The sequence below is a fragment of the Cydia amplana genome, chromosome 18, assembly GCF_948474715.1.
Source record: "Cydia amplana chromosome 18, ilCydAmpl1.1, whole genome shotgun sequence".
Lineage (NCBI taxonomy): Eukaryota > Metazoa > Arthropoda > Insecta > Lepidoptera > Tortricidae > Cydia > Cydia amplana.
This window is the reverse complement of record NC_086086.1, coordinates 8,819,758-8,844,787: the sequence shown is the minus strand read 5'-3', so window position 1 is coordinate 8,844,787 and position 25,030 is coordinate 8,819,758. Positions and strand designations below refer to the sequence as shown.

Genomic DNA, 25,030 nt, shown 5'->3' with positions numbered 1-25,030 from the left:
GTTTAGTAAGATGCAAGTCACACGTAAATAGTTTGAATACCTATAACAGATAGTATAAAAACTCCTTTAACACTTTCCCTTATTCAATACTATTCCAAGGGCATGGCAAAGGAAAGAGAATCTTGGCCGCGGTAGTCCTTTGGTTAAAATATCAGCTGGTTGATCTGCAGTGCCAATTCTCTTGACTTCCATCGCACCTTCAGCAACTTGCTCTCGAACGTAGAAGTGTCGAATACGAATGTGCTTTGTTCGCTTGTGAAACTCTGGGTTATGTGCCAAGCGAACTGCTGCTTCGTTGTCAACATATAGTGCAGGAATATGTTTGAGTTCAGTTAACTCCTGCATTACTCTGGTCAGCCAAACCAGCTCCCTGGCTGCTTCACTGGCTGCTACCAGTTCGGCTTCGGTAGTAGAGATAGCAACCGACGCTTGTCGTTGACTGAGCCAAGATATGACACCTCCTGCATAGCGACAAGCCACACCTGTAGTAGATCGGCTGGTCTCTCGATCGCCTCCATGGTCAGCATCGCTGAATGCTTCGAGTATTCCTGGTTTATGCTGTCCATACCTAATTCCATAGGCAGACGTTCCTTTGATGTAACGCAAAATCCTTTTTACACCAAGCCAGTCTTCCTTGGAGGGGGATTCTAATTTTCGGGAGGCAACACCCACTGCAAATGCAATGTCAGGACGTGTTCCGACCATTAAATATGCTAGAGCACCGACGGCTTCTCGGTACGGATACTTCATGGTTTCGGATTCGACTTTCCCTGATTGAACAGTCGTAGCTTCCTTCTCGATGGGTGTTGTGACAGGGTTGCATTCTGTCATCCCAAAACGCTCCAGTATTTTCTTAGCATAGGCTTCTTGATTGACGAAGACAGAGCCATTCTTATCTCTTTCGATTTGTAGCCCCAGGTAATACGATGCGGGCTTCGTCGTGATCTTCAAACGTTTCCGTAAATCATTTAGAAACGATTGCGCTAAGTCTTCATCACTTGCGGCCACTAATCCGTCATCAACGTACAACGTGATCAATAGCTTCTTGCCATCTGTTTCTTTACTGTATAGACAACAGTCAGCCTCGCATTGCTTAAAGCCCATATCAAGTAAAATGCTTTCAAAACACGAGTTCCAACATCTTGGAGCTTGCTTTAAGCCGTATAAGCTTCGGTTAAGTTTCCAGACCTTAGGCGTTCCATCGCCAAAGCCTTCGGGTTGTTGCATATATATTTCCTCTTCAAGTTTTCCGTTGAGGAACGCAGTAGCAACATCAAATTGTACTAAATGCATGTTCTCTTGAGCGCTGACACTCAATAATGCTCTGACAGTCGCAAGGCGTGTGACAGGACTGAAGGTCTGATCGTAGTCGATTCCTTTTCTTTGCCTGAAGCCCTTCACTACTAGCCGTGCTTTGTATTTGTCGATAGAGCCGTCTGGGTTCCTTTTTGTTCGCAGGACCCATTTGCAAGGAAGCGCTTTTCTCCCTTTCGGTAGATCACATGCCGTCCACACGTTGAGGTCCTTCAGTGACTGCATTTCACTGTGCATCGCTTTTCGCCATTCCTCACTGTCATTACGATCCATGGCATCAGCAAAATTCGACGGGTACGTTTCTGTAATACATACGTAGTCATTATGTCTTTCAGGTCGTCGTATTTCGTTGCGATTGCGCAAATCGTAACGCGGCGGTTCGGCGTCATAGTCGATTGCTTCAGGATCATCGTTATGCGGTTCGAGCTCGGGTTCATGTACTTGGTCTTCTTGGACTGGTTCGGGTTCCAAATTTTCTCCCTCAAGGCCAAGTTCATGATCTCTAGAGACAGTATCTTCAGCATCTTCGAAGTCTCCCTCGGGTTCGTCTGGTAATGGATTATGATGCTCTTCGGAAAGTGGAACCGGTTCGTCGTTGATGTTGGAGTTACCCATCGGCAGTCGTATTATATACTCCCTCGTATTTGTGTCGTTGTTTACACAAGCTGGGTGAACATCATTGTTAGGAAGCGGTCTTTCGTCGAAAGTGACATCACGTGAACGGACTAGCTTGCTAATTTTTCCGTCAGTAATCCACACCCTATAGCCATCATCCTCGTAGCCTACGAGTCGTCCTTTTATGGCTTTTTTATTTGTCTTTTTTCGCTTCTGCTTCGGAACGTGGACATACGCATTGCATCCGATGATTCGCAGATGTTTGAGCGTCGGTTTTCTTCCAGTCCAAAGTTCGTACGGAGACTTGTCTTTGTTATTTGTCGGACCTGTTCTGTTGAGTATGTACGCGGCCGTATTTATTAATTCTGCCCAAAGTTCTTGTGGCATAGGTTCGTGCGCGTACATCATGGATCTCGCTGTTTCAACCAAGGTGCGATTTTCACGTTCGCTTACACCGTTCTGCTCTGGTGTGTAAGGCATTACCAGTCGTTGTCGTATTCCATGGGAGTCTAGTATATCTCGAATGGACTTGTTGTCAAATTCGCCACCGTTGTCGCTGAGCAGGCATTTTATGGCATGTCCTTCATTCTTCGTCTGAGCTAGCATTAAGGCGAGCTTATCCTTAACCTCTGACTTGTATCTTAGGAAGTATACCATACGATAGCCTGTATAGTCATCTTTGAACAACACGTAGTACTGGAATTTTGAAAAGCTTGGTTGAAATGGTCCGCAAACGTCGGTATGTACGAGTTCTCCTGGCGCGGTAGCTCGGGTTCTCGTACCGAATTTAAGTCTGTGAGCTTTCCCATATATGCAGCCTTCGCACAACTCCTTATCAAGAGGAAGATCTATGTCCAGTTCGCGTTTAACTGTAGCTTTCACGTGCCTCTTGTTTTGGTGTGCAAACCTCTCGTGGTATAGTTGCATAGTATTGGACGTTGCAAAGACTTCAGCGGGGTTCTCAGGATGTACAACTTTTACGTCTAATTTGTACAATCCACCTTCTTTCTCACGTCTTCCTAATAAGCACGCTTCTCCGTTGACATAGACGGTGCATTCTTTTGTCGTTGATACGAATTTGCTGTTCGGAATTCTGTCGTGGAGTGCTAGTACTGAGAATAAATTCTTCGAAATGGCTGGAACGTACCAAACATCTTGAATGGTTGCTCGTTGTAGCTTCCCTCTTACATTTGCTTCGATCATTACTGAACCTTTGCCTTTAGCACTAATCGCTTTGCCATCAGCCGTTGTTACAGTATGGGCGTTTTCAAAGCATTTGAAGGTTTGGAACAAATCAGCCCGGTTAGTCACGTGGCTCGTGGCGCCGTTATCCACGTACCAGTGTTCGATGTCGGGAACGATTGAAAATACTTCTGTGCTATCGATAGACAGGATCATGTTCGTAGATTTGCAGGAAGAAGGTGTTGCTTGCGAATTACTGCTTTTCGGAGGCTTGCCGTCTTTGATCCACTTCTGACAGTTTCTCACTCGATGGCCGATAGCTTGGCAGTAGTTGCATTTCAACTTTCTGTCCTTCTTCTCTGCAGTAGACGTAGTGCCGGAATTTGAAACGAGAGCTTCCTGTTGAAGTACGTTGTTACTCTGAAGAGCTCGTTCAAATGCACATAAATGACTTGTAAGGCTTTCTATAGTTCGTTCAGATCTAGGCAGTAACAGCCAGCTGCTTCTGAAGGAAAAGTAGGTTTCGTCAAGCGTATCGAGAATCTTGCAAAGGAGTAGCAGTTCTGGAAGCTTACTGGTTTTGTCCTTACTTATTTCCTGATTAAGCTGCGTCCAAATATTTTTCAATTTTGACATGTGTGTAGCTATGTCATCTGCCGGATCTTTTCTAAAGCCAAAAAAGCTCATACATAGATTGTAGGACTTGTCGTCGTCCGTGCCGTCGAATAGTCTATGTAGCTCAAGCCATACGTCTCTTGCATTCGTGTACCTCATGACCTTTCGAAGTGTCTCTTCTTTCATATTGGTAGTTACGATCAGCAGAGCAGTCGCGTCAGCTTTTACAAAACGGTCTAGTTCTGTCTTGTACGTGGACACTGCACCTGCTTCTGTCGGACTTTCGGGTTCTGTGGGTTTTTTGAACGAGCCTTCCACTACTTCCAGCGCGTGCGGGACGGTTCGTAGTAGACTGATGGCTTTATATTTCCAAGTATCCCAATTTGATTTCCCTTCCAACAACCCAATTTGAATTTTAGCAATATTCTCCATTTCCGTAGGTGGGACCGATAACCTGATGTTGTTTAACACATGCGTGTAAGCAGAGCCGCAATGGTGTCCGCCTTGGGACACGGTTTTGAAGAATGATCACTTTACTAGAAGATTAATTAAAATATAGCACATATCGAATACGTTATTTTATTTTCACATACGACATTGACATAATCAATACATGACATATATCTTTCTTTTCGAGTTTAGTAAGATGCAAGTCACACGTAAATAGTTTGAATACCTATAACAGATAGTATAAAAACTCCTTTAACAGTTACAACATATTAATAATCTGTCGGTGTTTGATTGCTTTATCGACTACTTTTTCAAATGTGTTATTTTAAACGTTAAAATTCTACGACATTATGTTGTATAAAATAACACATGCACTGCGTGTGCTATCAAAATCGTTACAGCCTTATCTTAGTCTAACTCAGCGGTTCTCAATCTTTTTTTTTGACGGAACCCTTTTGGAAAGCGAAATACTTGATGGAACCCTACAATAGAGTCAGACCAAGAAAAGTCTGCAGCGAATTTGATAGCCCACGCAGTGCAAGTGTTATTTTAAACGTCAAACTTCTATGAAATTATGACGTATACATAACACTTGCACTGCGTGGGCTATCAAATCCGCTGCAGACTTTTATTGGTCCGACTCTATAACAATAGTTTTTAGAAGTGTATTTTTTTATTAATAAGCACAATAATTATGCTTATTTTATTATTCTAAATTCTTGCGGAACCCCTGCAGGGGTGTCGCGGAACCCTAGGGTTCCGCGGAACACACTTTGAGAATGGCTGGTCTAACTCTTACTGTGTTGGAAAGTGAAGTTTAAATTTACTGCTAAACATCTGCACCTTCAAAAAGGTATAACAATCGTTATTATTTGAAGTCGGTTATAAAGGTTAATATCTTAATTATGTCTTGTGAAGAAATGATTACATAGCTATTAATATACCGACAAGTTATCGATACTGTCATCTGAACATTTTGTCAAGCCCATGTCAAGCCCTAGCGTAAAGTAACAGTTTATGTTTTTACACAAAATATTTTAAATTATTGAGTAATATGATAAAATATTAGCACACAAAGGAAGAAAAACTTATAATCAACTGTATAAACCGGCTTCTTACACTTTTTATGCTGTTAATTTGACAAAATATCGTTAAGAAAATTTCGCTCGGAATATCATTATTCCTCTGAAATAAGTATTTGCTAGGTTTATTTGGCCCCGTGACACTGAAATCCGGTACACTACAAGACACTATCTTCATTGTATTACTTTATCAAATAGTTTTCTTCCGAATTTGTGTATATTTTTCAAATTGAAAATTACGGTGATACGCTCTTGGCCGTCCGCGGCCGTCGTCAAACTCAAAAATGGTCACGTTTTCTCATTTGTAGTCTGACTCTTTCGCACTCATGCGATGTTCATATACGTGATGGCTTCCCTTTCGCACACTTCAGCTGTCTGTCAAATACTACCATCTATGGTCAAGCGCGAGCGCGAAAATGACAAGTCTGTGGGAATTTCCATTTCATGTCTGTTGTCTTGTCATTGTCAATCTGACAGTGCAATGACATTGTGAGATGATAGTTGTCACGCACGTAGAAATTGAATTTTGTGTGAAAAAAATTACGACTTTTATTAATTAAAATTAATTATAGTGATAATGCAAAACACGCGAAACGCAGTATCGTCGATGTTAGAGATGCAAAGTTAACCATACTACCGAGTGATGACGTTGAGCAAGGACGATGTGATCTTTAGAGTCAATAGAAACAAACTTTGTCGTCTCATTGTTTGATTATAATCATTATCTCTGCGGAGATATTTTGATATGTCACATTTTGGCGATTTTATGGACGGCGTCCCCGTGAAAATCTCTGAAAAATACAAGCGACCGCCCCGAATAGATCTGCCGTACAGCGTGCACGAATGCCCACTACGAGCTCAAAATGTGGTCGACAACGCTGTGTATTGCACTCAGTTTGAGACCAACGTGCTGGCGAAGCTTAAAGAACTTCGGAGCGCTAAAGAAACAAAGAAAAACGAACGTAAACATCGCTTACAGTTACTAGAGGAAGCCAAACAGAAGAAATTGGATGCGATCGCGGCCGCTGAGGCCGAGGAAAAACTTAAACAGCTCAGCGTCTCTGAAGTATCGTACCCGAGTACTGACGAGATAAGTGCAATATCTCCCGATGAGAAAACTGACAAAAACTGTGATACTACTCCTGTGTTAGAAGAGTCTCCCGAACCGGAGCCCGCTGGTCCCGAAGTCACCTATCAGACATGCAGTAACCCGGAACCAGAGCTGAATATCCTACAACCTATACTGTTACAAGCTAACTACCCGCAGAACAGCTTACTAGATGATCCTGACCCATTGCAAGAATATAAAACTAATAATAAGATTAAGAAAATACCACAATATAATCACAATGTAGAAACCCTAACATTTAGAGATTTTGAAAATGATACTTCTAGCCCATTTGATAATGTTGAGCTAAAGACAATAAATGACATGGAATTGTTAGCCCAGATACTTCAGAGTCAGAAGGAATCTACAACGAGTTGCAATCCACAGCAGTATTTTTCTGAACAAACGTTTGCAGCTCCGAGCTGCGCATCGCAAGCTCAGACAGAGGGGCTCGCTTACCTACCTAATTCATACACTGAACAACAAATGCAAGGCCCTGGATTAATGTATATAACACCGCAGCACTATCCCGTTTCGAACGGTTACTATGTACCAGCTGACACTGTCTGTGATAACCAAATGCCAATGGAAAACATGTACATGCCAAATTATCAATATTATGTTCCTACAAATTCATATCCTGCTAACCCTCAATACTATAACAATCCATTACCAGTCAGTACGGATATTAATCAACTGCAAAGTGAGTCCACATTCATTCCTCAACCATATTATTTTCATCATTACCAACCAATGCCTGCACAGATTCCAACTGAAAATCTAGTACAGGATGAGAACAAAACAAATGAAAACACAAGTACTCAGATCAAATCACGCTCTCGAAGTGTGCCGGACATAGTTAGAGAATTGAATGAAGAAATCATGTCAGCAAGGCTTCGCGCCAATGAAAGATCTTCACATAACGTAAGTCCAGCTCCAAAAAACATTCCACAACCATCTTCAAGCACTGAAAAGAAGGAAAGGAAAAGCAAAAGGAAATCTGAACAGCTACCAAATCCTTTAGAAAAGCTGTCTCCAAAGCTCCAGGATATGTGTAGGAAGATACATGGGATGGGGTTCCCGCTTGACAGGGTCGCTAGAGTATGTACGCTTGTAGGTGATAATGATAAAAAGGTGAGATACCAAAGTTATTTCCTTAGCTTTATTTAGACAAAACATCTTAACTCATAAAGTAGAGCAGAGTTTAATTAAGAAAAGTGTTGAGTAAATATTATTGCACAGAAAAACTTCACCATTCTGTTTTCGAGCATTTTTATCTAATAATTGGAAGTCTTGAGTTTCACTATCTAACCTACCATTTACTGAGAACCTAACATTACCTACCGTTTATTGAATAAATGTAAACACACATAATGAGACATAGTTGCGATGTAATATTGTGCTAATTATCCACAATTTATATAAAAGTATCTTGCACAACAAAGTTCACGAATATTGCTCTTGGTCCTAGCAGCAACCAGATGTTTTGGCCAATATGTATCTGTGTACATGTACACAATAACATACAAGTTTTTTTAGATCCCCATATAAATATACCTACTTAAGCATACTTGGTTCTGCAATATATTATTGTATGTCACTGTGCAGTAATAATTAAAGTTTTCAGTCCAAATTTTACTAGCATAGTCTAATAAAACATGGTCTTCTCTTCCCAGAGTGACACAATCCTACGTCACAATAACATTGCCACTATGTAGCGCTATTGCATATTATTATATAGCGCTGTCACATGATGACGTAGGCTTGTGTCAGTCACGTGGTCGGAAGAGAGTACCAGGTGGAGTATATTATTATACCATGTTTACTAGCATTATCTGACAGTATTTAAAATATGTTAAACATCTAAACATTCTCTAGTTTTGATGTGACTATATTATTTTTAAGTGCCATTCAGAAAGTAGGTCACAGGTATAATTGGATGAATATGCCCGTGCCTGTGCTATTCATGAGACATTAATTAGCATACATATGTATTGTACCAGTCTGTATTACCTACTAACAACAACACTTTTTATTTACCATCATAGATGTGCCTTAAATCTGTGCAATAAGGCTGTCAGTTGATAGACGTAATACTCATACTGGTACCTATTTATTTAATAGCTAGAAACCAATGTATGGGTAGTTATATAACTCGGGTAACCGTGGCCCCTGTTTCACGCCTGATATTCCCCATACATTGCTGATCTCCTACAAATAAACATTGATGCAGCAGCATTGTTATTTACCAACCCAAATCTGTACAGGAAATTGTCAGTGTCAGATGGCAATTGTCAACTTGGTGAAATAGGCCCCTGAAGTTCAATTTCGAATAAATTATTTTGGTGCAATTTGTACAGTCGACGTCAAAGATATGTTTACAATTTTGCACCTTATTTAGAGCATTTCTAAAAAGGTTCGTAAGTTGAAGGTCCTAATATCGAACGTAACTTTAATTTTCCAGCATAAGTTGACCTGCATCTGTTGTCATTTTACAGGTGATCGAGGGTCTGCTAATACTAGGCGAGCTGATGGACCTTGGCTTTTCAGAAGGCCGAGTGTCCGCCGCGCTGGCGAAACACGAGTTTAACCGAGACAAGGCATTGGACGATTTGGTGTCGTAACGGTTAAAAGGAAAACGGTATTGAAACGAAAAAAAATTGGATGCCCGTAAGACGTTTTAGGTGGTTGAGCAGTAGTGATCAATAATTATATTTGACAGAAAAATATACTACTTATGCCTAATTTGGATATAGTTTAATTTCATAATTATACTTTTTCTTGTATGGGGAGGGATGACATGCTGTTAAGATTCCATGTTGAATCGTTCAATAGTAGGTGTTATTCCGGAATCTTCACTCAACATATCTGCCTACTCAAGAGATAGTACGAGATAAACAAAATATGATGCTTTCCATATTCCAAAAAACCCAGTAATGAGAAATGATGAACAGTTTACTAAAACAATCACTGGCCACCTTTCGGTTCCATCATTGCCATCATTATCGCGTGCGTACAGGGGCCCGTTTCTCAAAAGCTTGTAACTTGTAATACAAGTGGAAGTCCCTTTCTAACAAAAGCTGTCAAAAAGTGACATCCGCTAGTTACAAGCTTTTGAGAAAAGGGTCCCAGTCCGCGGCCTTACATCATAAGCCCCGTCTCCATATCGTGCGGCAAACCATCGAACATTGGCTCGCGCGGCAGCCGCGCGCAATGGATACCGGGCGCATCGAGTTGGCTTGCGCGGCAGCCCGGTATCCATTGGGCGCGGCTGCCGCGCGAGCCAATGTTCGATGGTTTGCCGCGCGATATGGAGACGGGGCTTAGAAATAAGATTGACAAAGAGTCAGTTAACAATGTGGACAATGATATTTACTAAAGGTTGACGATTAAAATGAGTAATTATTGTTTACCTACTGCTCTCCATCGGCATATAAATACTTATATAATTATAATACGTTTAGTGGTTGGACGAAATATGCCTGTAATTTAATGTATTTTGCGAGCGTTTATAAAATACTTACCTATCATTACGTCAAAAAAAAACTAAGACAACGGTCGGCAAAAAGTGTTATTAAAGTAACACTAATTATTTAAAAATAATCGGACCTCGCTTGACTTGTACTGTACTTATAGAACACCATTCGGAGACAAACTATTATTTCAGATAATTACAACTTTTTGAGGGTATTGGCTGTCTTTTTAATTACACGTCTCTGACGGTAACTTAGTACATATCTTCAAAACCGATTGACTTTAACGATCTTTTTTTTTCGGCGAAATGATAGACAATCTTATAAAACGATAGACGCGAAAGAGTGATATATTTTCAATAATATATTAAGAGTAGATAGTGTGTCGAAATAATTATTATGCTAGAATATGTAAGACTGAGCGATGACAAGATTTCTGGGCTATAAAGGCTTGTAGCCTGTAGTACAAGTGGAAAATATTTGTTAGAAAGAGGTTGCCGTTTTTATTGCAGGTTACAAGATAACTGCAATATAGTCATTGCTCAGTATAGTCATAGACTATAGACTACTGATTTAACAGAGACGTACGGAATTAAATATGATTTCGTCGCAGTTACTCTAATTTCCACTAGATGGCGCTACACAATGGCATACTCGTATCGTACGCATTAACTGGGTTTTAAAAACTTAACTAAAAAAAATTGACTAGCGCAAAACGTTAACGCCATGCAGCGTCATCTACTGCAGCTGTCAAGATGACAACTACGAAATCAACAACTCTGTAAGTCTATGGTTACTCAGTTATCTGTGGTAAGATGCTATTTTTAGCCTACTTAAAGTAGAGAGCTTATTTATTTTTATGCCTTCATCACCTTTTAATTATTCTATACAATAGGTAAAGGCGCAGATCTTTAGCCCTTATCTGTTATAAATTTTACTGCACTGACATACTACAATAAGTAATGTCACTATTTATTTCGTCTATACAAAAAACTAATTTCCAAGATTTTTAGTTAACAGTCGCGACCATCATCTCATGATACCTTCAGGGTATTCAAGGTGCTCTAAATTAACTGCAGAAAGACATTCCATTATATTCAGCCATTTTGGCCGTCACTATCTATTTGATGCTGGTTGCACCAACTGGTTAAAGCTGGCCATACACACTAGGGTACGCCTGCGCAATTCTAAGTGCACGTGTAAGGCCCGAGTGGACGCTCGAGTAGGGCGTGCAGCGGGGCGGAGCGTGCGGCGTGCATTTTAAACAAATGCAAGCGTATAGGAGCGGCCTTAGTGCACGCTGCTCAAATTACTTGTGAGCCCGACGCCACTCTGCACGCCTAGCCGAACGCTCGTAAATGATTAGCTCAGAAACTCAAGAAGTGCTTTTGGTTTACTTACGTCGTAGTATCGTAGTGACCTTACAGACTCCATGAGATATATCGGAGAGGCCAAGGTCCTCAGAAATATCTGAATAAATTCGCTTTGACATTAGAGGCGTGTTCACATATTAATGAGAACCTTGGCCGCGTCCGTGTATCATAAAATTAATTTCGAAATCAGATCCGCTTCAGTACAGGCGGGATTCCACCAGTGTATGGCACAAGCATTTTTGTACTGAATATGCTTGTGCCGCACCCTGGTGGAATCCCGCCTTAACAGCCCACGTTAGCATTGTACTTTTTAATACCTATTACATATTATAGCATCATGGATACATTTAAAATTGGATCTAAGGCAGAAACAATATTAAGAAAACCATTTTCAAACCACTGACATTGGAAAGTATAACTTAGATGCTTCGTAATAGAGTTGAACTTTGTGGTTTATAAAACTGTACGGAAATTGTTAAACTTAAGGCACATTATGTACTGAAATTGTATTCGTAAAATTCAATACGAATTATTGTATTCATTGTCAAACACTATGTTTTGTTTTAAACATCACAATGCAGGTATGTAAATATACCTTTTATGTAAAAAGTATTTTCGTAGTCAATATATTAACGATATGGATATTTGTAGTTAAGCAGAAAACGTAAAGAAATAAAAATTATGTAATATTCTTTACCGGGAAATTATACATACATCATTGAGTCACGTGGTCCCTGGTTTCAGCACCTAACATTTGTATAAAATAAAATAAATAAATATCACTTAGCACGACGATTATGATAAACATAAAAGTAAGAAAGCACGAGAATAATTGTAATAGACAATGACAAGCATGGAAGTATGTAACCAATATCTTTAATAAGTATTTTAAAAGTACGCACTTCAGTTTGGTTGCCTAATAGTTTGCCTTTATCCTAAAATTAAAGGCCAGAGCACACCAGCTGCGTGTAGGTACGTAGATGTTCACGTACGCGTGCGCTAAAATGTTTGAACCGCGCACGCTCACGTCACGCAAGCGGTGTGTCTTCTCTCATAAGGATATGTATATTACAACGCGCACGTGCACGTCTACGCACACGCAGCCGGTGTGCACCAAGCCTTTATAATAACTGTAAAACAAATAGAGGACCGCCATTTGAGCATTATTAGATGTAATAACAATGTTATGAGATGTTTTCTGCTTTACTACATACAAATTGATCAGATATTTCACTAACATTGTTGCCAACGCTATTTTATTTATTGAATGAACATGTTACACATTATATCGTTCAAATTACGATGACAGTCGCGTCAATAGAAAATGAACTTTAACATTTAAATAATAAGGATGTTGTTGTCATGGTACTTTCAGAACGAGTAACAAACATAATAAGTAATATAATATCCACTGTTTCCACGTTAAAAATGAGAGGGAGATATATCTATGTAAATATTATTATTGATATTGATTATCGCTGTAGTGCTCAATTACAAGAGACGTGCTTTTCAGGCATTTATAAAAATTGTAATTACGAAAATCCAAATTTTATTATTTTCAAGTTAAATAAAATACATAGTATAGGTACCTTGCAAAACCTTACGAGATTTCGGTACCTTTACCTTTTTATTCCAAACTATCCGATGAGACTTAACACTCATAAAAAAAGCGGCCAAGTGCGAGTCGGACTCGCCCATGAAGGGTTCCGTATTTAGGCGATTTATGACGTATTAAAAAAAACTACTTACTAGATCTCGTTCAAACCAATTTTCGGTGGAAGTTTACATGGTAATGTACATCATATATTTTTTTTAGTTTTATCATTCTGTTATTTTAGAAGAGGGGGGGGGGGGACACACATTTTACCACTTTGGAAGTGTCTCTCGCGCAAACTATTCAGTTTAGAAAAAAATGATATTAGAAACCTCAATATCATTTTTAAAGACCTATCCATAGATACCCCACACGTATGGGTCTGATGAAAAAAAAATTTTTGAGTTTCAGTTCTAAGTATGGGGAACCCCAAAAATTTATTGTTTTTTTTCTATTTTTGTGTGAAAATCTTAATGCGGTTCACAGAATACATCTACTTACCAAGTTTCAACAGTATAGTTCTTATAGTTTCGGAGAAAAGTGACTGTGACATACGGCGGACAGACGGACAGACAGACAGACAGACAGACAGACATGACGAATCTATAAGGGTTCCGTTTTTTGCCATTTGGCTACGGAACCCTAAAAAAACAGTTTTGTTCTTATCGCTATGTGAAACATCTGTCTATAAAACCCAAAACTGACTTAATGTCAACACATTAAGTCAGTAAGTACAACTACTTGGGTTACCAACAGAGGTGTCTGGACCGAATATGCTCATTGCTCATACCATGGTGACCTTTGGTGACATTGCGTGAATTGGCCAAAAGCATCACAAAAAGCACAGCCTCGTGTAATTGAACGCTAACTGTAAGATTTGTAAGTGAACGCTTGGTAGAGTGCGTGATTTTATACTTCGGCTTCACATCAATGGAAATGTATAAATAAAGAGTTATTTTTATTTTGGTATTTTAAGTAACCTGTAACCTAGATAAATACGCGACCAAATCTTGCCAGTTCGCGGCAGAGCGCATGCTGCGTGTTTGCTTCAGATTGCGCTTCTAATTGGTGCAATTGATGCAAGGCTCGCCCAAGTCGCCACAAAACGCGCAATGTATTTACTTAATTATCTACATCAAACAACCCTGCGCACTCGAGGTGCATTCGCTATATATAGTTCGTTTTTTTAGCATTAGAAATAAGGTAAACAATCTTGATGTGTCTTTTAATTGAAAAACACATTTTAAAAATAAGATACGGCAAATATGTAACAATTTTATTATGAATCTAATACGATCATTTATATTCTTCTGCTTTCATAAGTAATAGTTTTTGATTTTTAAAAAGCGTTTTTCAATTAAAAGACATGTCAAGATCGCTTACCCTCTTGCAAGTTCTTTCTAATGCTAATAAAACGAACTATAGATATGTTGTCAACCTGTCACCTAGAGATACCTACTCGTATTGCTGCCAAGCGTAGAAATGGAAACTGGCAACTGCAGTGTAGAAAAATGTGTCTTGGTGAAACATTTCTGTTTCGTCGTGGTAATACGCGGGGTAAAACTATTTATGTTCCTTCTTACATGATATAGGTACCTACCTATACGTTGATCGCACGTGTGCAACAATATGTATCCTTTTATACAATAGTTATTTGTACAACAAGAGATCAAAGTTTGATATTTCTTCGAGTGCTTATTTTGAGTTCCGTGCAAGCGAAAGATTCTATACTAGATTCACGAGCGTAGCGAGTGAATCTAATTTAGAATCTTGAGCGTAGTAAGGGACTCAAAAGCGCACGAGATGTAAATAACTTTGATCTCGTGTAGTTCACAAAACTTTTCACCTCAGCAGTGAGAACATATTAGAGAACCCGAAAAATGTATTCCTTCTTCATCACTTACCTCTATTCACTCATGTTTTCTTAAGATATACCAACAATTAAGTTTTCACCTCAGCAGCTAGAACAAGGGTACTTTGCTACCTAAAAACAGTGAGCAAAATCGCATTTTGCTCACTGAGTGAGCAAAGTCGCATTTTGCTCATTTTGTCTCACTCAGTGAGCAAAATGCGATTTTGCTCACTGTTTTTAAGTAGCAAAGTACCCTTGTTCGAGCTGCTGAGGTGAAAATGTGTTTGTCCAGAGCAGCCCCGTCACCTTAAAAACAGAACAAGTATTTGGTTTATCAATTTGGCTACGGTACTCTAATCCGAGATCCGAGGGTGTTGAGTTGATTGAAACAACACATTTATCCTCAAAACGATCCCACAGAATGGTGTCAGCAGCACACGTGGTCTGAACTCAGTCTTTTACACTACGTCTTAATATACGTCTACCATAAAATCAAAATTCGACCTTACCATTATAGTGATAAGGCCCTATTTTCCTGGAGCCCTTTTGCTTCTACAAGAACTACCAAGAAATAATAAGTCGTGAATTTAGTAGGTAAGTTTTATCGTCTAGCTCGGCGGTAGTTTAGTAGGTCAATGTCAAGAAGTTTCGGTAAGATAAGGGTTTTGTGAAGTTTTGTAGTTAAATAAAGATGTTTTAATTTTTGGTGTTAAATTATTTAATGTTTGTAAATAGGTACGTGCGTTTGATAACAATTACCTAGGTACCTACTCTAAATATATTATGCAGATATTATGTAATAGGTACCTATTTTTAAATGTTCAGTTTCTCGAATAGGTGAAGTTACGGACATAAAAATAAAATAAAAGTGAAGCGTGTTGGTTTGGCGGCCTAGCGGTAAAGCGTGCGGCTTTCAAACCGGGGTTTCTTGGAACTTATTAGGTACGAAGTTTCATTTGATTAGTTGATTACCAATCGCTTTTCGTTTAACGAAAAAGTTGTAAGAAATTAGACTAGATCCAACAAGGCCTATATTTTCTTAGGTTTTCAAGATGGCAGTCATGTAGTAAAAAATTCAAAAGCCTGTGCTAATTCTTTGGATTAGGTAGGATGCCAAAACATTACCAGGCTCCTTAAGGGTATATAACATAAAATACACGTAATAGGTAATTCATCGTAGAACGAATTCTTACCTGTGTTCACACTTTCTTGACTTTGTTATCAGACACCGACGGCGATCTTACTTTCTAGTTTTACTACCAACTGAAGCATCTACCGTTAATTTTAACCAAGCATTAGCACAAATTAGCATTGCCTCGTCCGCAGTTTAGGTACTAATACAATGGATTGCTTACGTTTCCGCGATTCTTGAGAATAGCGTAGTTCCTTTTTCGTAGAAGTGGCACAATTTTCAGGCTTGGAACATGTATTGTGCTATAACGGAAGTAAAATTAGATCTTATGTAGATAACCAGCTAATCGCAAGAACTCATGTTTATCAAGAAACGGCTGTAGCTTGGTCGGGGAGACAAAGAGGGGATTTTTGTACCTAGTTCATGATTTTAGCAGTGTTAAGTGGCTGAAATATTTTGGTGAGGCTTCAACAGTCAGTAAGGACATGGTTAAAATTCAAATTGGAAGCGTGTAAGGGTAAAAGTATCCCTGCTTCGCACCGTCCGTGTCCGGCTGGTCAACAACAGGGTTATTCCTGGATCTTGGAGAAGTTGACATTAACAATTGCTCTTGAACCTTTTGCAAACGCCATAAAGCTGTATATAGCGACTGTACCAATTGAGTGTGGTGGTAACTACTGAGAATCACCCAAACAACGCAGACAGTGGACATTGTCATACACCGCTATGATATGAATATGAATGGATCAAGTCCAATGAAATCTTGCACAATTGGCTGCTTTTCAACATTATGCCTTCACAACAGTAGATAGAGAACAATGTTGAAGAGCAGAGGATACGATACGACATGTGTTTTCCATGCTTAGACAGGTAGGCGACTGGCGATGTGTTTTGTAGTATTTTTGGTATTTAGGTGTGTAGTTATAAAGGAAGTTATTAATTAGGTAAATGAACATATAGTAATGGACCCTATAATGGACGTGGAACCGGTAATGGGACATAAAACCACAAATCCTCTAAAATAAGTATGTAAAAGTAGTTTATAAACACTGGCAATATTTTACCATAAATAAGAGTCATAGAGCTGTTTAAGTTTGACTTTTTATAAATTTCGGTTACTTTTTAAGAAATTGGCGCCAACCCAAAAGTTGTCGTGTCACTGGAAAAAATAACCAGTAAGAATTCTTAACAACTTCGCTAAGAGAGGTGAGTTCATATATTAAATTGTAATTAATTATTACTTGGTGTAAACTAGAATGTGTTTTGTTAATTGCATTTACCATGAGATAAGGTATACAACACATTATGTTGTGACTCTAGAGATGTATAAAAAATAGTGGTATTTTGCCCAATCCCATTATAGGAGCTGTAAAACTGCATACCTCCTATGATGGGATAATTTACATAATGATGCTTGCCATGGCGTAATTTCATGTTTAAACAATACAGAAGTATAATGTAGTTACTCGTACGAACTATGTCAGGAGGTCTCCTCGGACTTCGGATAAATTAATATCGTTTTTACAAAATTTTATTTAACTTGCCCTGTTAGTTTGTATACAGGGTGGATTTTCTTTTGGGGTCAGTGAGGGCAGCTACCAGATCCCGTGCTGCGACGAGAAAACGATCTTAGAAAACCTTCCCTCGATTTCAAATTAATGAAGATTGGCTTTTACAGATTTTGGAAAAAACATACAGGGTGCGAGAAAAAGGTAATTTTTGTCAATTTTTTTTTTCATGCCAATCGATCCCATTCCTGTTGAGGATCAAAAGCTTGTATAGAACCAAAAAAAAATTCCGGCTAGAAAAGCCACAAATCGAGGAAATCTTTTCCCATACAATTTGTATGAAAATGAAAACTTTTATTTTTCACATGCTATTTTTTTATGCTAATTGATTCCATTCCTATCTAGTATCAATAGTTTCTTTGAGGTCAACTTACGGTAATGTACTAAAAAGCCACAAATTAATAAAAACTTTTTCCATACATTTACTATGGAGAAAATGTGAAATTTAATTTTGACCCCAAAGAAACTATTGATACTGGATAGGAATGGAATCGATTGGCATACAAAAATAGCATGTGAAAAATAAAAGTTTTCATTTTCATACAAATTGTATGGGAAAAGTTTTCCTCGATTTGTGGCTTTTCTAGCCGGAAATTTTTTTTGGTTCCATACAAGCTTTTGATCCTCAATAGGAATGGGATCGATTGGCATAAAAAAAAGTTTGTCAGAAATTACCTTTTCCTCGCACCCTGTATGTTTTTTCTAAAATCTGTAAGAGCCAATCTTCATTAATTTGAAATCGAGGGAAGGTCTTCTAAGATCGTTTTCTCGTAGCAGCACGGGATCTGGTAGCTGCCCTCACTGACCCAAAAAGAAAATCCACCCTGTATTAGTTAGTGTGGTTCAAATCTTGGAAATGGCATTTGAGCCACTTTTGGATTTCCGATTGAGTTGAAATTTTGGATACGTATGCAAATCGGATGACAATGCAATCGGGTGACAAAAATTACTAGAGTCGGACCAAAAAAAGTCTGCAGCGGATTTGATAGCCCACGCAGTGCAAGTGTCATTTATACGTCATAATTTCATAGAAGTTTGACGTTTAAAATAACACTTGCACTGCGTGGGCTATCAAATCCGCTGCAGACTATTCTTGGTCTGACTCTAATAACTAGTTTTTTTCCAATAACTTATTCCCTATTCCAATATCTTATACTGATAGGGTATGCCCATTATAGGGGGCCCATTACTGGATCCACGTCCATTAACGGGGTTCCATTACTGGAGCTTTGGTGTCCATGACTGGAGAAAAAAAACATACTTTTAATTTATTAATTATGTGGAAACTAACTGCAGTATCTTTGATACAACACGCCTGAAACATGAAAGAAGGATAGGATATTCATCTTTTAACAAGCTAAGCGGTAGAACTTTTACATGTATCAGGGAAATATCACAAATACTCCAAATTTCCTCTTAAATGTCCCATGACTGGTGCCGTTACGTTACGTATTTATATATTTATCAATCCATACTTTAACCCCTTGGGTGCCCTTGGCATGGTTATTTATTTGTAAATGCTTTTCAGAGGTTTCTTAACATGTGTCTTAATTATTGAAAAGAGTTTTTATACTACATTTTTTCCGATTCCGACAGATTGTGCTTGACCTGTATATAAACAATGCGCTTTCGGAATGTGTCGCAGCATTCGCGACGTCAAATGGATTGTACTTACTTACGTCAACAATCCAGCTGTCAGGATTGTCCTGATGCCGGCAATATGCATAGCCTGGCGCTTCTTTTAAAGTTTAAAGAACGAGTACACGGATAGATAACACCGGGTGTGCGAAGGCGACGGAGACAGAAAGTTGCACGTTACAAACAAGCAGGCCAGGCCAGTCTGCCGTCGGCCTGCGCTTGAGCCGCATGCCCGTAGCGCTCCGCTAACGAAACTTGTACCCAACATGAACGTCTCGCGTTACGCTGGTCGCTCTGCTTCGCCGCGTCGCCGATAAAATCTGCGAATCCGATATTCGGCCGATAGTGAGACAACATTCATGTTACGAGAGCACTCGCCGACCATGTGATCGCTCCCCGCCGATGGGAGCGAAAACCGAACAAAAAAGCCGCCTGCTAATGTATCCCGGCTACAAAAAAGGGATAAAAAGGCTATTCCTGGAATGCGCACATGTCGACGCCGGGTAACAGGCAGCTACTGATCCCGCAGTGTCGTCGATATGCCCCGCAGGAGTAAGTGGATGCATCTGGTGGCGGGCGTCGTCGCCGGTGTCACCCTAGGGGTCTTCCTCAAGCTCTGCTTAAAGCCATCCTCGAGGACCTCTATAGAAGCATGTGAAGCAGCGAAACTTATATCGCCGGACCCGCTGGCTTTAATAGATTTAAGCCCGGAAGAGACTATCCAGAATTCCAATAGGAGTTTAGTGTTTGTAGGAGTGATGACTGCCGAGCAGTATTTGAATACTAGAGCGAAGGCTGTGATGGAAACGTGGGCACAGGACTTGCCTGGTCGGATAGCATTTTTCAGTTCAGAGGTGTCTCGAGCCCCGGGGCTCCCGCTGGTGCCGCTGCGGAATGTGGACGACAGCTATCCGCCACAGAAGAAGTCGTTCCTCATGATGTTATACATGTACGAGAAGTACGGTGATAGGTTTGAGTGGTTTATGCGCGCGGACGATGACATTTACGTGAGAGGTGATAAGTTGGGTGAATTTTTGCGTTCAGTGGACAGTAGGAAACCACAGTTCATCGGTCAGGCGGGGAGAGGTACTAACGATGAGCGTGACGCTTTGGCTTTGGATTATAATGAGAATTTTTGTATGGGTGGGCCGGGAGTGATGTTGTCGAGGGAGACATTGAGAAGGGTGGCCCCTCACGTGAAGTACTGTTTGAAACACCTGTACACGACGCACGAGGATGTGGAGCTGGGACGGTGCGTGGCGAAGTTCGCCGGGGTGTCTTGCACGTGGAGCTATGACGTGAGTAGAAGTTATATTGTGATAATAGGCAGTAATCATGACTTGATTTGGCGACGTGAGGCAATGACGCATGAGTAACGGGTTTGCGACGAGCATTGTTTTGTTTTGACAAATTGAATGCTTAATATCTTGGTGCACATTGCCGACGGCTGAGCGTAATAGGTAGGTATCCATCCACATTTTTAACTGTACTCAATGATAATTCGGGGTAATAGTTTTTCAAAAGAAATATATACCTAAGTAATCTACCTGCATATCTTTAACGGAAGAAATACGTGAAAAGAATTACATAAACTCAATTAGTCTTATTGAATGAAACACTATCTAAGAGTTATACAATCACAACCGACTTGTAAATGTAACTGATCGTTAGTTTCTAGAGACCTTATGTCAATGCAAAGAAGTTCAATGGTCAGAAATAATTGTGTGTATAGTGATCTTAAGTTTGTTGCTGTTCTGTTAGCATTAGCACAATTGAATAACAAGTAAAGTGGCGCGGTTAGGCAATGTCGCGAGCTGCGGGTTGCAGTTGTCGTGTTGTCGTCTGTTTACTGCTGCAATAAAATTATTATCTGTACTAAGTACCTGTGGACCATTCACCTGAGAAGGTTTTAAATGATCTCGAAACTGTGTAGAAATATGTACCTAGTTGGGATATATGAGCTGAACAACGGGAGCGGGATTTGAACTCGCGATCTTATTAAGTACATTAAGTACTGAAATATCGATCCAGTCGTTTTAGAAACTTAGATATCTACTTACTTACATACAGTAGTTTTGCTTGAATTGAAGCCGATGTACCTATTCCTTCTTTTTTTCATGTTTACTTCAAACAGAACTTTTCTAAGTTCAATAAGGTCACGATTTTATAATAGTCAGTGTAAAATAAGAATACGCTACCTAATTTATAGTCACTAACAGTTGACATTAAAATAAAATCTTTATTGAAGTATTAAAATATGTATGTAGGTACACTGGTATACAGTAACTAACTAATACCTTATGTTATTGTATGAATGTTTTGTTAACAATAATCAAGTTTAGTGTAAACTCAAAAGCCGGTACGTATCGTAAGCGTGTAAATGTCAAGGTTTATCTATTCACAAGTTTTATTTACGACCAGTTTTATGACACTTCTTAAACAATTATTTATAATGCGTAATTATAATTAAGGATGCAAATAAGTTGGAAAATGGATATTTTTATTGATGTGTAAGTAATAGGTACGGTACCTACCTAAACAAAAAAATGTTGATTTGATGGGTAATAAATGAAATGGGTATCAATATCAACCCACCGCGAAATTGGTCCATTTGGTCCATTTCGTTTTCTTTGGTAGCTGCAGTTATACTTGCATCTAAATAAGTTTCGAATTTCGCACAGAATTCGAAACAAGTCTTCTCGAAAACTTAAATTGGCTTCTCTTGAAACCGGTTCGGCCGGCCTATCTTGTGATTTGATTTCAAAGAATCAACATCGAAGAGGGGTGAAATAACATTACACATGGACGGAAGTTATAGGTGGGTGGGTCATTTTATTTAAAGTTGTCCCCTACACTTTTTTTTAAATTTGTGAATTTATTTTAAGTATATGTTATTTCTACTCAGAATCACGAGCTCTTTCTATCCTAATAGGAGAAAAAAATGTCCCATCCCATTTTTTCATGGATTTTTCAATATATGGAAATCTTGGGACACTTTTTTTTCTCCTATTAGGATCAAAATAGCTCACGATTCTGAGTAGAAATAACATAAAAAATCCCAATTTTGAAAAAAAAAGTGTAGAGGACAACTTTAAATAAAATGGCCCAGGTACCTAATACTTACGACAAAATTAATGACAAAATACGGCTCTGTATCGTACTAAGGAAAGAAAACGAATATTTACGGTGCAGTGAATGAACCGGCTTTAAACACCTAGAAGTTGAGAAGAAAAATAAGTAGGTAAGAGGAGTTGAGACTTGAGACAGTTCACTTAGCCGTATTTTCACATTTTTTGTTTTTCTAAGTAGGCGTTTGCTACAAAACTATACTGGGTCAACCAAATCTTGTCAGTAAATAGGAACAAAAAAAGCTATACTCATCCTTTTCTTTTGGGTGCTAGTACTAGTGTTAGACAAAGATAGTATGATTCTCTCTGTCTATGTTTGAAATCAAACAGACCTTTGACACACAATAAATGCGAATACAACATACGTCTTTGGCAAAAATTTAAACTTTTGTTATGCTCGTGAAGTTGACCACCCCATATCGTTTGCCCGCAAATGGCATATCTATATCGTTAGTTCATCGTTAGTTCACGTTTGTTCAGTAGGTAAAATCGTAAGGACCCGATTCCAACATCGATTTTTTTTAAAAACAAAATGGGGGTGGCTGTCTTCACGCTAGCCACCCCATACCACTTTTTGCAAGTTTTTTTGGTCTAGATAGCAAGATATTCGTTAGTTCATGATTGTTCAGGCATTGGAATCGTTTGGACCCGATTCCTTCATTTTTTTATTTTTTTTTAAAGTGGGGTGGCTGTCTTCACGCTAACCACCCCACCCCGAAATCAGTCAAACTAACTACGTGAAGTCATCGGGCGACGTTAGTTCACGTTTGTTCAGGCATTAAAATCGTTAGGATCTCATTAGATTTGCTATAAAAAAATAAAATCGAAAAATTCATATTGGCTAGCCGAGATACTAGTCAGTAAGTAGGCGTAACTAGCAATCGACACAGATAATAACGATTATATGCCCTAAAACAGCATCTATAGACGATCTATAGCCCAGACAGTATAGTAACATGCGGGCGCTCAAAACAGATTAAAGGATTTCCGTAGTTTTATATTTTTTTATTCTATGGGGGTGGCTGTCTTCACGCTAGCCACCCCATACCACTTTTTGCAAGTTTTTTTGGTCTAGATAGCAAGATATTCGTTAGTTCATGATTGTTCAGGCATTGGAATCGTTTGGACCCGATTCCTTCATTTTTTATTTTTTTTAAAGTGGGGTGGCTGTCTTCACGCTAACCACCCCACCTCGAAATCAGTCAAACTAACTATGTGAAGTCATCGGGCGACGTTAGTTCACTTTTGTTCAGGCATTAAAATCGATAGGATCTCATTAGATATGCCGTAAAAAAAAATCTAAAAATTCATATATGTGGGCCAGCCGAGGCAAGTAATGTGTCTAAGTCGACGGCTGAAAAAAATAGTCAGAATCGGGTCCTTACGATGCCACTTGCAGAACGATGTCAGCAGACCATGCTTATTCGAGATAGATAGGTCATTTGCGGGCGTTCGAAATAGATTCACCGGAAAAAAATAAAACTTGAAAATCTGAATTACTCAACTTATGCTCCTAAGTCGACGGCAGAAAAAAATAGTCAGAATCGGGTCCTTACGATGCCACTTGTAGAACGATGTCAGCACACCATGGTTATTCGAGCTAGATAGGTCATTTGCGGGCGTTCAAAACAGTTTTGTCGGAAAAAATAAAACATGAAAATCTGAATAACTCAACTTATGCTCCTAAGTCGACGGCAGAAAAAAATAGTCAGAATCGGGTCCTTACGAAGCCACTTGCAGAACGATGTCAGCAGACCATGCTTATTCGAGATAGATAGGTCATTTGCGGGCGTTCGAAACAGATTCACCTGAAAAAAATAAAACTTGAAAATCAGAATAACTCAACTTACGCTCCTAAGTCGACGGCTGAAAAAAATAGTCAGAATCGGGTCCTTACGATGCCACTTGCAGAACGATGTCAGCAGACCATACTGATTCAAGATTGATAGGTCATTTGCGGGCGTTCTAAACAGATTTACCGGAAAAAAATAAAATTTAAAAATCTGAGTTACTCAACTTATGCTCCTAAGTCGACGGCTGAAAAAAATAGTCAGAATCGGGTCTTTACGATGCTACTTGCAGGACGATGTCAGCAGACTATACTGATTCAAGATTGATAGGTCATTTGCGGGCGTTCTAAACAGATTTACCGGAAAAAAATAAAATTTAAAAATCTGAATTACTCAACTTATGCTCCTAAGTCGACGGCTGAAAAAAATAGTCAGAATCGGGTCCTTACGATGCCACTTGCAGAACGACGTCAGCAGACCATACTTATTCGAGATAGATAGGTCATTTGCGGGCGATCAAAAGAGATTTTCCGGAAAAAAATAAAACTGGAAAATCTGAATAACTCAACTTATGCTCCTAAGGCGACGGCTGAAAAAAATAGTCTGAATCGGGTCCTTACGATGCCACTTGCAGAACGATGTAAGCAAACCATGCTTATTCGAGATAGATAGGTCATTTGCGGGCGTTCGAAATAGATTCACCGGAAAAAAATAAAACTTGAAAATCAGAATAACTCAACTTATGCTCCTAAGTCGACGGCTGAAAAAAATAGTCAGAATCGGGTCCTTACGATGCCACTTGCAGAACGACGTCAGCAGACCATGCTTATTCGTGATAGATAGGTCATTTGCGGGCGTTCTAAACAGATTTACCGGAAAAAAATAAAACTTGAAAATCGGAATAACTCAACATATGCTCTTAAGTCGACGGCTAAAAAAAATAGTCCGAATCGGGTCCTTACGATGCCACTTGCAGGACGACGTCAGAAGACCATACTGATTCAAGATAGATAGGTGATTTGCGGGCGATCAAAACAGATTTGCCGGAAAAAAATAAAATTTGAGAATCTGAATTACTCAACTTATGCTCCCTAAGTCGACGGCTAAAAAAAATAG

At 39.2% G+C, this 25,030-nt stretch overlaps 4 protein-coding genes across 4 annotated transcripts in view; 2 read left to right on the top strand and 2 right to left on the bottom strand.

Annotated features, from left to right (window-relative positions):
- The window catches only part of LOC134656467 (large ribosomal subunit protein uL23m), a 315,632-nt gene that overhangs the window by 229,109 nt on the left and 61,493 nt on the right, over positions 1–25,030 (bottom strand). The window lies entirely within an intron of this gene.
- Positions 2,534–4,158, bottom strand: LOC134656305 (uncharacterized). Its single transcript, XM_063511814.1, has 2 exons — positions 3,401–4,158; positions 2,534–3,122 (listed from the first exon to the last, which is right to left on the bottom strand). The coding sequence occupies exons 1-2, from the start codon at positions 4,156–4,158 to the stop codon at positions 2,939–2,941; spliced, it is 942 nt and encodes a 313-aa protein (XP_063367884.1). The 3' UTR covers positions 2,534–2,938.
- LOC134656447 (uncharacterized) lies at positions 5,741–9,093 on the top strand. Its single transcript, XM_063511979.1, has 2 exons — positions 5,741–7,500; positions 8,865–9,093. The coding sequence occupies exons 1-2, from the start codon at positions 6,004–6,006 to the stop codon at positions 8,988–8,990; spliced, it is 1,623 nt and encodes a 540-aa protein (XP_063368049.1). The 5' UTR covers positions 5,741–6,003; the 3' UTR covers positions 8,991–9,093.
- LOC134656459 (chondroitin sulfate synthase 1) overlaps positions 19,104–25,030 on the top strand; it is a 77,933-nt gene continuing 72,006 nt past the window's right edge. The window contains exon 1 of the mRNA XM_063511994.1: positions 19,104–20,294. Within this exon, the coding sequence (XP_063368064.1) occupies positions 19,536–20,294 (759 nt within the window). The 5' untranslated portion in view covers positions 19,104–19,535. The remainder of the gene's footprint in view (positions 20,295–25,030) is intronic.